General features: G+C 42.3%; 2 protein-coding genes across 2 annotated transcripts; one reads left to right on the top strand and one right to left on the bottom strand.

The window, feature by feature from the left end:
- Positions 1-16: 16 nt before the first annotated feature.
- On the top strand, positions 17-4,503 carry cgrrf1 (cell growth regulator with ring finger domain 1). The gene is made up of 6 exons (XM_021612318.2): positions 17-246; positions 1,282-1,421; positions 2,033-2,213; positions 2,773-2,920; positions 3,220-3,327; positions 3,635-4,503. Exons 1-6 carry the CDS (start codon positions 143-145, stop codon positions 3,965-3,967), a joined length of 1,014 nt encoding a protein of 337 aa, XP_021467993.1. The 5' UTR covers positions 17-142; the 3' UTR covers positions 3,968-4,503.
- A 3-nt stretch (positions 4,504-4,506) lies between these two features.
- Positions 4,507-12,343, bottom strand: psmc6 (proteasome 26S subunit, ATPase 6). The gene is made up of 14 exons (XM_021612317.2): positions 12,201-12,343; positions 11,673-11,752; positions 11,528-11,567; positions 10,461-10,513; positions 10,288-10,355; positions 8,784-8,898; positions 8,608-8,695; positions 8,266-8,327; positions 8,025-8,148; positions 7,733-7,794; positions 7,314-7,434; positions 6,880-6,960; positions 6,672-6,743; positions 4,507-4,980 (listed from the first exon to the last, which is right to left on the bottom strand). Exons 1-14 carry the CDS (start codon positions 12,283-12,285, stop codon positions 4,862-4,864), a joined length of 1,170 nt encoding a protein of 389 aa, XP_021467992.1. The 5' UTR covers positions 12,286-12,343; the 3' UTR covers positions 4,507-4,861.
- Between the last annotated feature and the right edge of the window lie 802 nt (positions 12,344-13,145).

Below are 13,145 nucleotides of genomic sequence, written 5' to 3'. Positions count from 1 at the left end.
AGATTGCGCATGAGGGGCAGATGGTGCACTGGCCACCGTAGTTGAAAGACGGAAGTAACTGCTTTGAAGTATACGAATATTGTTTTCTCCACGGGTTTAATCATACATTGGTTTATTTATCTTTAGCCAAGATTTTTAAAAAATGGCAGCGGTGTTTCTTATTACGTTGTATGAATATTCTCCATTATTTTACATTACTGTCATATCGTTATGTTTCGTTGTTACCGCCGCCATGGTCCTCGGCTGGTAGGTTCCTGTCAAATTGCCTTTTTATGACAACAACAACATTAGGCTGTTATTATTGAATGGAATTATTATTTTAGCCAACAAATAAAGTTGCCAGCTATCTGTACTTACATTAAGCAATCGGCCCTGTTTATATTTTGTTCAGTAAATCACAGGAGACTGTGTTATTTGCGGTAATAAATATTGCAAACGGCGATGGTCATTTGACATCACGGCAATGATACGTTGACACATCACGTGACAGCATACAGAGTGATAAATGTTGCAATGTTAGGCAGGCACGAAAATGTTAATTTTTTTTATTTATTAGGATCCCCATTAGCCGACGGCAATGGCAATAACTAGTTTTATTAGGCTGCGACCCATAACGAAAAATACATTACAGACAAAATACTTTGCAATGTACATACATTTAGAAATATTCACATGTTGTGGGGGTGTGTGTATCTATCAGTTACACATGCATGTCAGTACATACACACAACAAGTCAAATTAAACTTTGTAGCGTTAGTGCTATCCGGGAACCTTGGAACGGTTCTTACCCTAACTATAACCAGTACCTAACCTTAACCCTTATTGAAACTTAACCATTTTAAAAGTCAACTGCAATGGGGTAAAGTCAGAGTTGGGACGTCCCAAGGACCCTGGATAGCATGGACCTTGGATAAACCTGGCATTCGGGAAAGTTAATCAAAGTGTCATTGCCTCAGAAAAAAATACAGTATCTGGTATTGTATTTACTGAAACATGGACTGTTCTGCACAGTTGTCTACTAGTTTTATTATAACATGTGTTTGTTTTTTAAATAGCCATTTACAATGTTCTACATGCATTTCTTTACATCACAAGGTAGGCTATTAGAGAGCTTTCTTTAAAAGCAGAAATTGTTTTATAAACTTTTATCAATTTGGTGTGCACGCAATATCAAGTTGTTATACTTTAGGCTACTTCACTTATCTTGTCTGATCTCTTATACACACAACATAATGAAATATTCAGATTTTCTGTCCTATGTTCCACCATATCTCCCATAGGTTTGGTTTCGATGTCCCAGTGATTCTCCGCAGCTCTGATGAGACTGAGTCAGTCGTGCCTGTCCCAGAGAAGAGGATGGTTCAGGTGACCAACCCCTTTGCCCTAGAGGTGGAGTCCTCTGGGGTGGCCTCTGTGACTGGTGAGAGAGCATGCAAAGACAGTTATTATGCAACAAACCACACATAGAGCCAGTTTCCGGGATCCAGATTAAGCCTCCTGGACCTAAAAGCTATTTCAATGGTGATTTTGAAAAAATGACCTGTATAGCATAGTGTGTTGTATTAGGCCTTTGCCCACACTATGTTATAGGTGTGCCACCATGAATGATGCGTGAATCTAGATTGTATAAACTGTGTGGTTCAAGCCCTGAATGCTGATTGGCTGACAGCCATGGTATATCAGACTGTATACCATGGGTATGACAAAACATTAGTTTTTCCTGCTCTAATTAAGTTGGTAACCAGTTTATAATAGCAAGAAGGCACCTCAGGGGTTTGTGATATATGGCCAATATACCACAGCTAAGGGCTGCGTCCAGGCACTCCACGTTGTGTCATACTTTAGAACAGCTTTTAGTTGTGGTATATTGGCCATATACCACACCTCCTCGGGCCTTATTGCTTAAATATACCACATTTTCGTATTGAGTGGTTAACCAGGGAAATATACAACTAGTACTGCATCCATGCCAATTTCCTCAACACCCATCTGACTGCCACTTTGAATCATTCATTGTTTTCCTCTTTCCAGAGGGTGTGTCCCTGCTTCCATGCTGCCTGGAGCCTTGTGTGCTGAGTTGTTACTGGGGTTGTGGTGTCCATGCCCTACAGGGGGCGCTACAGACCCACCAACACGGCCCCAGTAAGCTCGCCACACCACATCTGTTCCAGGAAGCTCTGCACTTCCAGTACCACCACTGCCAAAGCTTCCAGTATCCTTCTCACAGGCGATAATCGTATAATCGGTATCGTTGTTGTTAGTATAAGTACATGTTTTGTATATGGGATGGTCCTATGATGTGTTCTTCATTTTTACTCTTATTATTATCTATCCTGTTGTCTAGTCACTTTACCCTGCCTCTATGTACATACAGTGTCCAACTCAAATACCTCATACTCCTTCCTGCACATTGATCTGGTACTGGTACTCCCTGTATATAGCTTCATTCTTATGTATTTTATTCCTCTTGTGTTACTTTTTAAAGTGAATTGTTTTACTCTGCATTGTTGGGAAAGGCTTGTGACAAATAACATTTGATTTCCGATAGTCAGGTTCTAGAAGATATTATTTGCTCATGTTTGTCTTTTATGAAATATTGCACATTAATGCATGTTTCATTGATGTATGATATGTCATATTTCATCATCATGATATTTAGTTGTGACACTAAGGTTGAGGATAGACGGATGGAGTGCATGCAAGGCTAAAATTGCATGTCTTTCAGTTCAGTTTCATCCTGCATGTATTTTATCCCTTAACCAAAGCCTCAGTATCAGTGGAGAGGACAGAGAGGAGCATTATACCAAGATGCCAGCCGATCTGGGGATCACTGATTTCGGGCTTTTGCCACGTGAACGCTACCCCATAGTGGCTGTACTCACACTGGCCGAATCTGAAGCAAGGGACACGTATAACATTGTTAGTGTGACAGTCTTGGTAATACTTGGAACATCGTCACATGGGGCCAGTTTCGTGGACACAAATTAAACCTAGTCCTAGAACATGCTCAACGGCGAATTCCCACTGAAAGAGCTTTTATGTCCAGGACCAATCTGTGTCCGGGAAGTCCAATCACTTCAATGTGTATTATCCTAGGGGTAATGATGCAATCCACACCCCGATATAAGGTGTGCTCGTTAGGTTTAAAGTTACCATCTTGGCATGGGCGTAGTCCTGGGATGTGACACTCATTATCCCTCATTGTTCCTCTCGCTCAGGTCGCCAGCGTCACAGTGGTTCACGTTCCAGATGACAAATACAGCCTGTCGGCACGGATCCTGTTTCAGTATCTCCTCACGGCACAAGGGAACATGTATGAGTTGAAGGTACGGCTTTATTTTTTGTTAATTCATCATTTATTTCTCCAGTCTCATTGACGTAGCAGGAATGTCTTGTTCAAGGTAATGGACAAGGGCTCAGTGAGATTACAGTAGCCTATCATTACTTTTTTCAGATTTTTGGTTGTGTTCTAATATCCATACTAGCGTGCCGTTTAGAATGCAGGCCAATGTGCCAATACATTGCTTCCTACGTGATGTGCTATTGTAGTTATTAGAACAGAGTATTCACTGTTAAGAGCAAGTCTGATGCTGGCAGTTAACATCCTTACAAATGTAATGTTATCTGCTCCAGCCACTATTTATGTCAGCCGAGAGCAAGGGGTTGTCGGAGGCGACTGACCCCGACCGTAGCACAGAGGCACCACCAGAAACACAGAAAAGAGAACCCGGAAAGGAGATGCCAGGAATGGAAGATGAAGAGGATTGGTCAGAGGAGGGAAAAGGCAAAGATTGTGTGGTGTGTCAGAATGCACCTGTTAACCGCGTCCTGCTGCCCTGCAGGCACGCCTGTGTGTGTGACGGCTGTGTCCATCGCTTCCAACACTGCCCCATATGCAGAGCTTTCGTATTAGAGTCCTTTGCCCTGTTCCAGCAGCCCCATATGGAGGAGGTAGAGGAAGAATGAACTGTAATGTAGCAGGTCAATATTACCAGTATTTATTATATGAACGTAGTAATGTTACTCATTGGAGTAGCTCTACAGGCTACTGATAGGAAGGAATGGTGTCCAAAAAGTCCATGCTGATTGTCACAATGGGTGCTGTTCCAACAGATACATGAGTACAATTTCAACAGAATCAAAGTGTTTACCGGATGGATGATATGGTTTCACATTGAGGTGTTTTGTTGGACATTTCCAACTGTTTTATAGCTGTGTGAGCATATGAACCACATTTTATCACGTTGAGTTTATCGATGTGCAAACTACTTGTACTATTTGTAAATGTAGATATGGAAAACCTAATATTTTTGATGTGCAATGTATAGAGAATGTATTGTTTTTGTCAATATACCATACAGTGAGGTGTTTTTTCTTTTGACCCTTAAAATCGTGGACAAAGTTATGAATTGCATCTTTATGAAAATCACAAAGAAATCAAACCTGGCATCACAGCTTCCAAGGTTTAAAAGGCAGCAAAAAAATAAAAAATAGGACAATCAGTGTGAAATATCAATGTTTTAATGTGACATATTCCTTTGATTTTACAGATACAGGTGCTCCAATGGCAAGAATATTTGTTTTGTTAATATAACCCTAAATACTGGGTCAGTGTGCATAAATTTCACACTATGGAGTGGAGACAGAGACATTAATGTATCCATTTCCAATATCTATAACTGTTTTGAGGTCACTTCTTGGCAACTCTGTATATAAATGGTACACTAATTAGAACAGACACCACCCCCAAGAAGCTTTTCTGCATCACACAAAAAGTTAAACCGCAACAGCAAACCCCATCCCAGCCTCTCTTTCTCATCTACTTTCCATTTTCACATATAGGAATACTGATATAGGCATTTATATGGGCTTGTAGTCCAGTTTGGATTCAAGCTTCTTTGAGTCGGCAACCTTGCGAACCGCCTTCATGAAATCCTCTTGAGTGACGTACTCGTGATCGGTACGGATCGCAAACATACCTGGAAGATGGAAAAGAACGAGACTTAGAGCATGAACAGCAGGTTGGGTTCAGGACAATAACAGCTATGTTCAGATTGGTTTCCCAGACACAGATTAAGACTAGTTTTACAGTCGTGGCCAAAAATTGAGAATGACACAAATATTAATTTTCACAAAGTCTGCTGCCTCAGTTTGTATGATGGCAATTTGCATATACTCCAGAATGTTATGAAGAGTGATCAGATGAATTGCAATTAATTGCAAAGTCCCTATTTGCCATGCAAATGAACTGAATCCCCCAAAAACAGCCCTGCCATGTCAGTGGCTCTCTCGTTAACACAGGTGTGAGTGTTGACGAGGACAAGGCTGGAGATCACTCTGTCATGCTGATTGAGTTCTAATAACAGACTGAAAGCTTCAAAAGGAGGGTGGTGCTTGGAATCATTGTTCTTCCTCTGTCAACCATGGTTACCTGCAAGGAAACACATGCCATCATCATTGCTTTGCACAAAAAGGGCTTCACAGGCAAGGATACTGCTGCCAGTAAGATTGCACCTAAATCCACCATTTATCGGATCATCAAGAACTTCAAGGAGAGAACTCCAGCAAGCACCAGGACTGTTTCCTAAATTTGATTCAGCTGCGGGATCGGGGCACCACCAGTACAGAGCTTGCTCAGGAATGGCAGCAGGCAGGTGTGAGTGCATCTGCATGCACAGTGAGGCAAAGACTTTTGGAGGATGGCCTGGTGTCAAGAAGGGCAGCAAAGAAGCCACTTCTACAGAAAAAAACATCAGCGACAGGTTGATATTCTGCAAAAGGTACAGGGATTGGACTGCTGAGGACTGGGGTTAAGTCATTTTCTCTGATGAATCCTCTTTCTAATTGTTTGGGGCATCAGGAAAAAAGCTTGTCCGGAGAAGACAAGGTAAGCGCTACCATCAGTCCTGTGTCATGCCAACAGTAAAGCATCCCGAGACCATTCATGTGTGGGTTGCTTCTCAGCCAAGGGAGTGGGCTCACTCACAACTTCGCCTAAGAACACAGCCATGAATAAAGAATGGTACCAACACATCCTCCGAGAGCAACTTCTCCCAACCATCCAGGAACAGTTTGGTGACGAACAATGCCTTTTCCAGCATGATGGAGCACCTTGCCATAAGGCAAAAGTGATAACTAAGTGGCTCGGGGAACAAAACATCGATATTTTGGGTCCATGGCCAGGAAACTTAATCCCATTGAGAACTTGTGGTCAACCCTCAAGAGGTGGGTGGACAAACAAAAACCCACAAATTCTGACAAACTCCAAGCATTGATAATGCAAGAATGGGCTGCCATCAGTCAGGATGTGGCCCAGAAGTTCATTGACAGCATGCCAGGGCGGATTGCAGAGGTCTTGAAAAAGAAGGGTCAACACTGCAAATATTGACTCTATTCATTAACTTCATGTAATTGTCAATAAAAGCCTTTGACACATGAAATACTTGTAGTTATACTTCAGTATTCCATAGTAACATCTGACAAAAATATCTAAAGAAACTGAAGCAGCAAACTTTGTGGAAATTCATATTTGTGTCATTTTCAAAACTTTTGGCCACGACTGTAAACTAAAAAGCATACTCTATGGAGAATCTTCATTAAAATAGCTTTTCAGTCCAGGAATAGGCTTTATTTTTAGCCGGGAAAGCCGCCCATAATGTTGGTCAGTTACCTGCTTCAGTGCACACGTTTCTCAAATCGGCTCCGTTGAAGCCGTCTGAAAGCTTCACGATCGCTTCGTAATCTAAAAATACAAAGCGACAACACCTGTTACAAGAAGCAGTGTAACAAAATCGAAAACATGATTACACCCAAATGTGTCCCAGTCCCAGCTGTGCTAACAATCAAGACCACAGTGTCTCCATAGTGAGTACACACACCTATTTCTCCATGTTTGGTGATGGGGCCAGAGTGGATCTTCAGGATATCCAAGCGGGCCTGTTCATTGGGCAGCTCAATGTCTGTTGGAACAGTAGAAATAACCATGGGTCACTCACCGTTTCATACCATAAGACATTCACATTTATTTCTACTTGGTTATGATTGAGAAAGAAATGGAAGGAGATCATTGTGGCCTTATCTCCCAAAGGAGATAAGGTCCTGCATGGCTCAGTTGGTAGAGCAATAGCACTTGAAACATCAGGTTTGTGGGGATTCCCGGGACCATCAAAGAATGTATACACACATATTGGATTGTATACACACACAAAAGTCACTTAGGATAGAAGTGTCTGCTAAATGGCATATATCATTATATTACATTAAGAGGATTAAGTATGAAGGTTGTGGGATGATGAGAGGAGGAAGAACGTACGGATCTTGCGGTCCAGTCTGCCGGGACGCAGCAGTGCAGGGTCCAGGGTGTCAGGCCGGTTGGTGGCCATGATCATCTTGACTCTGTGCAGGGTGTCAAAGCCGTCCATTTGGTTCAGCAGCTGTGCAGCGCACAAACACACAAAAGTCGGCGAGGAGCCAACTCACAGAGAAGATTATCTGCCGTGAATCCGGATAACTTTAGACAACCAGTCAAGCTGGCTGCAAACTACACGTCACCAAGTTCTATTCCCATCTTCAACATCACCCAGAAGATATACTGTACTGACCAAGCCACAGAACGGTCTTTCACCAAATAAATATATTTTACAGAACCATCATTCTCATAGAAAGCAACATCTGTTGAACATTATCCATTCTATGTAACATATATCTAAGAGTTATGGCCGCCCATTTTACCTCCATCAGGGTCCTCTGGATCTCTCTGTCAGCTGACGTGCCCTCTGAGAACCTTCGGCCACCTTGTAGAGAAAAAAGTATTTAACTTACAACACATTCAACATTCCCAGACACTGCACGCAATGCTAAGCAAAGGGAGAAGGAATAGATATGGCATCAGGGCTCAGGATGCTTAGCCTGGTCCCAGATCTGGTTTTGCTGTATAGCCAACTCCTTTGGTTGACAATGACTACAGCAATTGGCTTTACAGCTCAAACTGATCTGGGACCAGGCTACAGGTGAGGATGCTCACCGATGGCGTCGATCTCGTCCATGAAGATGATGCAGGGCTGGTGGTCCCTGGCATAGTTGAACATCTCCCTGATGAGCCTGGCGCTCTCTCCAATGTACTTATCCACAATGGAGCTGGACACAACCTGCCGCAACCGGTGCAAAGAAGACAGGACATGCTAAGCATCAGCCATGTTGTTCAAAGAATAGTGAATACAGCCCAAGGGACAGTGGAGGAAAACAAAGTGTAGCCTATTACTCACCTTGAGGAAGTTACAGTCCATCTGACTGGCTACAGCTCTTGCCAGAAGGGTCTTTCCGGTGCCTAATGAAAAGATAAGTGCATAAAGGAACTCGATGAATAAACCCTCAGGACCTCGGTGACATAACCAGCATTACTCAGGGTGAATCTCAAGTCTTTCCTTGGTTCGCCGCATCCTTTATTCCTAGACCTCCTTCTCAAGACGCATTGGAGGAGAAGGTCTGAGGGGAGGAACCTCAGATCTTTTGATGCAATGTGTTTTGAGATGTAGGTCAAGGAATCCAGGACATGAGGAATCAAGGAACAATTTAAAGTCTACATCAAAATCCTGCTAGTGACTCACCTGGAGGTCCGTAGAGCAGGCAGCCCTTTGGAGGGATAATCCCCACCCGCAGGAAAAGCTCAGGGTTGGTCAGGGGCAGCTCAATCACCTGACAGGGAACACAGGGGAGTGTCATATAGAACACCTGCCTGCTTCAGGGAAGCAGTACTAACTGTACTGTAGGATGTGACGTGTACCTCTCTCAGTTCACGGATCTGCTCGGCCAAGCCACCAATCTCTGAGTAGGAGATACTGCCAGGGTCTTCATGGGACATGTTGTACACCAGGGGGTCGACTTCTCTGGGCAGATACCTGTAGGGTGTGTGAGCGTACATGTTATCTACCATCAGGGAAAACATTTAGGCCTGACATACCTTATACTTTTACCATTTTGTGTCAGTGGACTGAATTGACATTTGCTCAACAGGTGTGTGTCTGTATTAGAGCTGCACAATTAATCAAATTCACATTGAAATTGCTAAATTGATTTGTGCAATATCCATATCGCAAGAGAGCCATATCGCATGCAATATTTTGGAACGCCAATAAGCTGCGTGTAACGTTAGTTACGGTTTACTCCGTTTGTCGCCTCTCTCCCTCTCATCGCTTGTGGCTGCTTCCCACACACCAAGCCCTGTCACTCAAGCAGCACAGTTCCCCCTCCTCAAAGTTAGATTCACTATAAGTTTGCATGCTGTTCTGTTAGGTCAAAAGCAGTCAACACTGCTGCTTTCCAATTCGCCTCTTAATATAAATCATTCTATTTCAATAGTTCCAACAGTTCACCCAAGTGTTTTGATCTATATCGCAATATATAAATGGTCAATTTTTTGTATATTTTTTTAAAATCGCAATTAAAATGTTTTGCAACCCTATTGCGTGTGGGTGCAGTACAAATTACGGATGTTAACGGTTAACCGTTAAATCAGTTAGCCACCGAAAATGCATTTTTACCGTTCATGCTTATCAGTCTATAGGTGAATTTACATAATTTTGTGGAATGAAATAGATGCGTGTATTTTGTTAGTCATCATGCATGTATCTTATTAAAATCACACACGCACAGCATACAGAGCCTGGTTTGAGGAGCGGAATAGCCTACCACCTGTCAGAGAATGCGAGAGCAGCTCCTCAAAAAGCTGGTACTGGAGTGAAATGTGCTTTTGCAAGCCCAGTCAATGCGCAACAAATAACAATTCTAAATGCAATCACGTGTTAAACTGTTTTGATGGCCACGATTAAAGAGCTATTACTTGTATTTTTCAATCTCAACTCGTAATCAAAGGGCGCCTCCCATTCTTCATTCGAGTGCATAGGCTATAGTCGATGGTTGGCAGGCTATCAGCGAGTCACCCACCACTTTGCAATGTGAGCTTGTGGCAGTATAATTGTTTGAAACTGAACGTTTTACTTTACTTCAAATAATGAGGCATGTCTTACTTTGCTTCAACGTAGCCTAACCATTATTCAACCATAGAAACAGAGGCAATTGTTTTATAAAGACTTCCTCATGCCATTAAGCAGCATTTCTCTCCTGTTCTATTGCTTTTCATATCAACTTTCTTTGGTTGTCCAGAAGCCAAAGGCACAATCCTAGTCATATTAGCAACCCATCCTAGTTGTTGCTAATAGATGCCCTGTCTTTCTACGTTTCTAACAGAGATGTTCATCTCTGTCACATATGGAATCCCTAGTGCCTACCTCATAATGGTGAGGGTGGTCATGTCCAGGGCCACTCTAGTGCCTGGTTTGAGCTGTGATTTATCCAGCTGTGTGAAAATGACAGAGAGATGAGCTCAATTACCATCATGGAGAGATGACACATTAAGTAAATAATCACTGATGAAACGTTGGTAACATGTTTTAAGACCTACTTGTCTGCGGCAGCCAACAACATAGCGGGGTCCATTGGTTGCCTTGACAATGACTGTGAAGAGAAGTAAATAATGAACATAACATGGGGTGTGTTCGTAAATTCTCTCTGGCTATCTACTCCGATTTCAGAGCACTCTCGTCTGAGTGTGCCAGAGCGTAGAATAACTGCTGAATTTAGGAGCGCTCAACACTCATTGAATATGGCCGGTGTCAGTAAACGTTGGCAAAAAAACTTAATTAAATTGTTGCCAGCAGCCCAGTTACAGTCATCAACGCTCTGGATAACATGAAAACAACCTAACCAGCTCTGCTAGGGCAAGTAAAATGGTCAGAGTGAGGTGTTCTCTCATTTGTGTCTGGAAGTAGCTAGCCAGTTGGCTTGGGTGCTTGACTGCCGTTGTGAGATCAGTTACTCTTGGATCAACCCTACTCCTCCTCCAGAGTGTCCAGTGTGCGCTCTGAACGCTCTGAGAGCAAACGGACAATCTGACAACACTCTGAATTTACAAATGCCCAAAGTAAACTGAGGCACTCCAGAGTGAATTTACGAACGCACCAATGGCACTGTGTGTTCTTCAATGCACTCTGGAGTGCCAGAGTGAGCTCTGGGCGTTTGTACATTCAGAGCGCACACTGTACGCTCTGGCTGAGGAGTAGGGTTGACCCGAGAGTTCTGATCTCACAACTGTAGTCACCTGCCTAAAGTTGGCTAACTTGCTAGCTACTTCCAGACACAAATGAGAGAACACCTCACTCTTACCATTTTAGTCACCTTAGCAGAGGTGCTTAGGATGTTTTCATGTTGTCTAGAGCATTGGTGACTAACTGTGCTGCTGGCAACAATTGTATGAATTGTTTTGGCCGACACAGGTTATATTCAATGGGTGTTACTCTGCTCATCAGTTATTCAGCTCTCTGGCACACACTGACTAGTGCTTTGAAATCGGAGTAGCTAACCAGAGTGAATTTACGAACACACCACACACCGTTTAAGGATGTAGCTAGGCATATAAATAGGCAATATTGCTAGGCAATATAAATTGCAGTGATATTAGCTACAACTTACATTTCTCCTCCGTCAGCTGTTTGAGCACTTCACCCACAATCTACATAAAGTATGAAAATAATTCGCAGTTCAAATCCATTCATTAAGACACATTTGTGTACACTATATTGCCGGTCAATAATCATGTGTGAATACACCATCTTACCTGACCAACACTTTGTAAGGCCTTCAGGTCATTTTCAGATTTTTCATATTGTTTTGTCTGTTCCTTGAGCTGTTCCCTCACTGAAAACAGAGTCAGACAGAGGATACGAATGGAATCAAGATGTGTAGCGAACGTTAGCTAGCTACAATTAGTAAGTTAACGTTAGCTGATTATGTCTGTTATTGTTCTTCCATGACTTCAAGCTAAACTCGAACTAATATTGTTAGCTATCGGTCTTGGCAAATAACGTTAGCTGGTTAAACTGTTTTGCCATGGTTTAGTACAGCAAATACACTTCAATATACGGCTAGTTACAGATGTTTTTGTAGCTAGCATTTTGCTAACGCGTTAGCCGGTTGTGAAGACCATTCATTTCTATGGACGAGTCTACTGGCACTGCATGACAAAGCGAGTTACAAGTAGCCAACAACCGCTTATCTAACTGGTTGTTGCTCATTTTAGTTAGATAACCAATTTTACGTGCATTATTCCGATCTATTGACAAAGACACGGTAATACATTACTTACACTCTTTTAAACGTCCGTCAATCTCTTTATGTTCAAGTAATCTTTTCCTGTAATCTTGAAGTCCCTTTTCTCTGGTGTCAGCCATGTTGCCTCTATGAATTATGGGAACTGTACGACGTCGGAAGATGGGTTTTGTTTCTGTGTCATCATGCAATTTGTCACATCTGCCACATGGGGGAGGTGTCTCCTCATACTGCTCACTGGGTGAAAATATGACCAATACCAAAGGACGCTCCAAAGGATGCCCCTTGACACTGAAAACAAAATCCTCTCGATCCAAAAGAAGAGTTTTGTTGGGAAATAAAATATTCGCCCTCACTTTCAAATCACAAAAACAAATAATTCTATCTAAAAATTAATCTGGTTATGTTTAGCGTGGGTGACTTTCCCAGTGATGATGGGTCACAGATTAATAATAAGGGACTGTACGTTATTTATAATGAGGGATACCTGGAGAAAATCGGACGCTTGAAAAAAATACAAGTGACCCTCCCCTATACCAAAATGAATCATTAAGACATAAAGTAGATAGCAGAGAACATGCCTACCGTTTACCCCCACTCCTAGGACAGATCAGAGCCTTGTGTACTTTGTTTTGTAAGCATTACAAGGCAAAGTACTCAGAAGGTTGTGGATTCGCAGACCACTGCAGACAAGGGTGAAAATATATCCATTATAGTAAAGCACTGCGTGAATCATTTTATTTGCGTTCTGAGAAAAAAAATGCATTTTACAAACGCATTTCATTCCAATCTACGTAATTTTACATGACTGGGGATGAGGATAATCTTTTTAATACCGCAACAGAGCATGCCAAAGAATGAGCGCATGCTGCAGCACCTGAGGAGTTTTGATTTATATACAGGCCACTGTAAAAAAAAAAATTAAGATAAGAAAGATAGTCTAAGTTTGGAAAAGTGCTTAAGATATCAACTGTCAAAATTG

This window comes from Oncorhynchus mykiss, chromosome 8 (assembly GCF_013265735.2).
Source record: "Oncorhynchus mykiss isolate Arlee chromosome 8, USDA_OmykA_1.1, whole genome shotgun sequence".
Lineage (NCBI taxonomy): Eukaryota > Metazoa > Chordata > Actinopteri > Salmoniformes > Salmonidae > Oncorhynchus > Oncorhynchus mykiss.
This window is presented reverse-complemented; position numbering and strand designations above follow the sequence as displayed.

Coding starts and splice junctions, on each gene's coding strand:
- cgrrf1 (XM_021612318.2), top strand. CDS start 143: ATGGCAGCGGTGTTTCTTATTACGTTGTATGAATATTCTCCATTATTT. Junction 2,214..2,772: donor CACCACTGCCAAAGCTTCCA/GTATCCTTCTCA, acceptor CCAAAGCCTCAG/TATCAGTGGAGAGGACAGAG. Junction 2,921..3,219: donor CAAGGGACACGTATAACATT/GTTAGTGTGACA, acceptor CCTCTCGCTCAG/GTCGCCAGCGTCACAGTGGT.
- psmc6 (XM_021612317.2), bottom strand. CDS start 12,285: ATGGCTGACACCAGAGAAAAGGGACTTCAAGATTACAGGAAAAGATTA. Junction 10,514..11,527: donor ACAGCTGACGGAGGAGAAAT/GTAAGTTGTAGC, acceptor TTCTCTTCACAG/TCATTGTCAAGGCAACCAAT. Junction 6,744..6,879: donor CACCAAACATGGAGAAATAG/GTGTGTGTACTC, acceptor TTGTATTTTTAG/ATTACGAAGCGATCGTGAAG.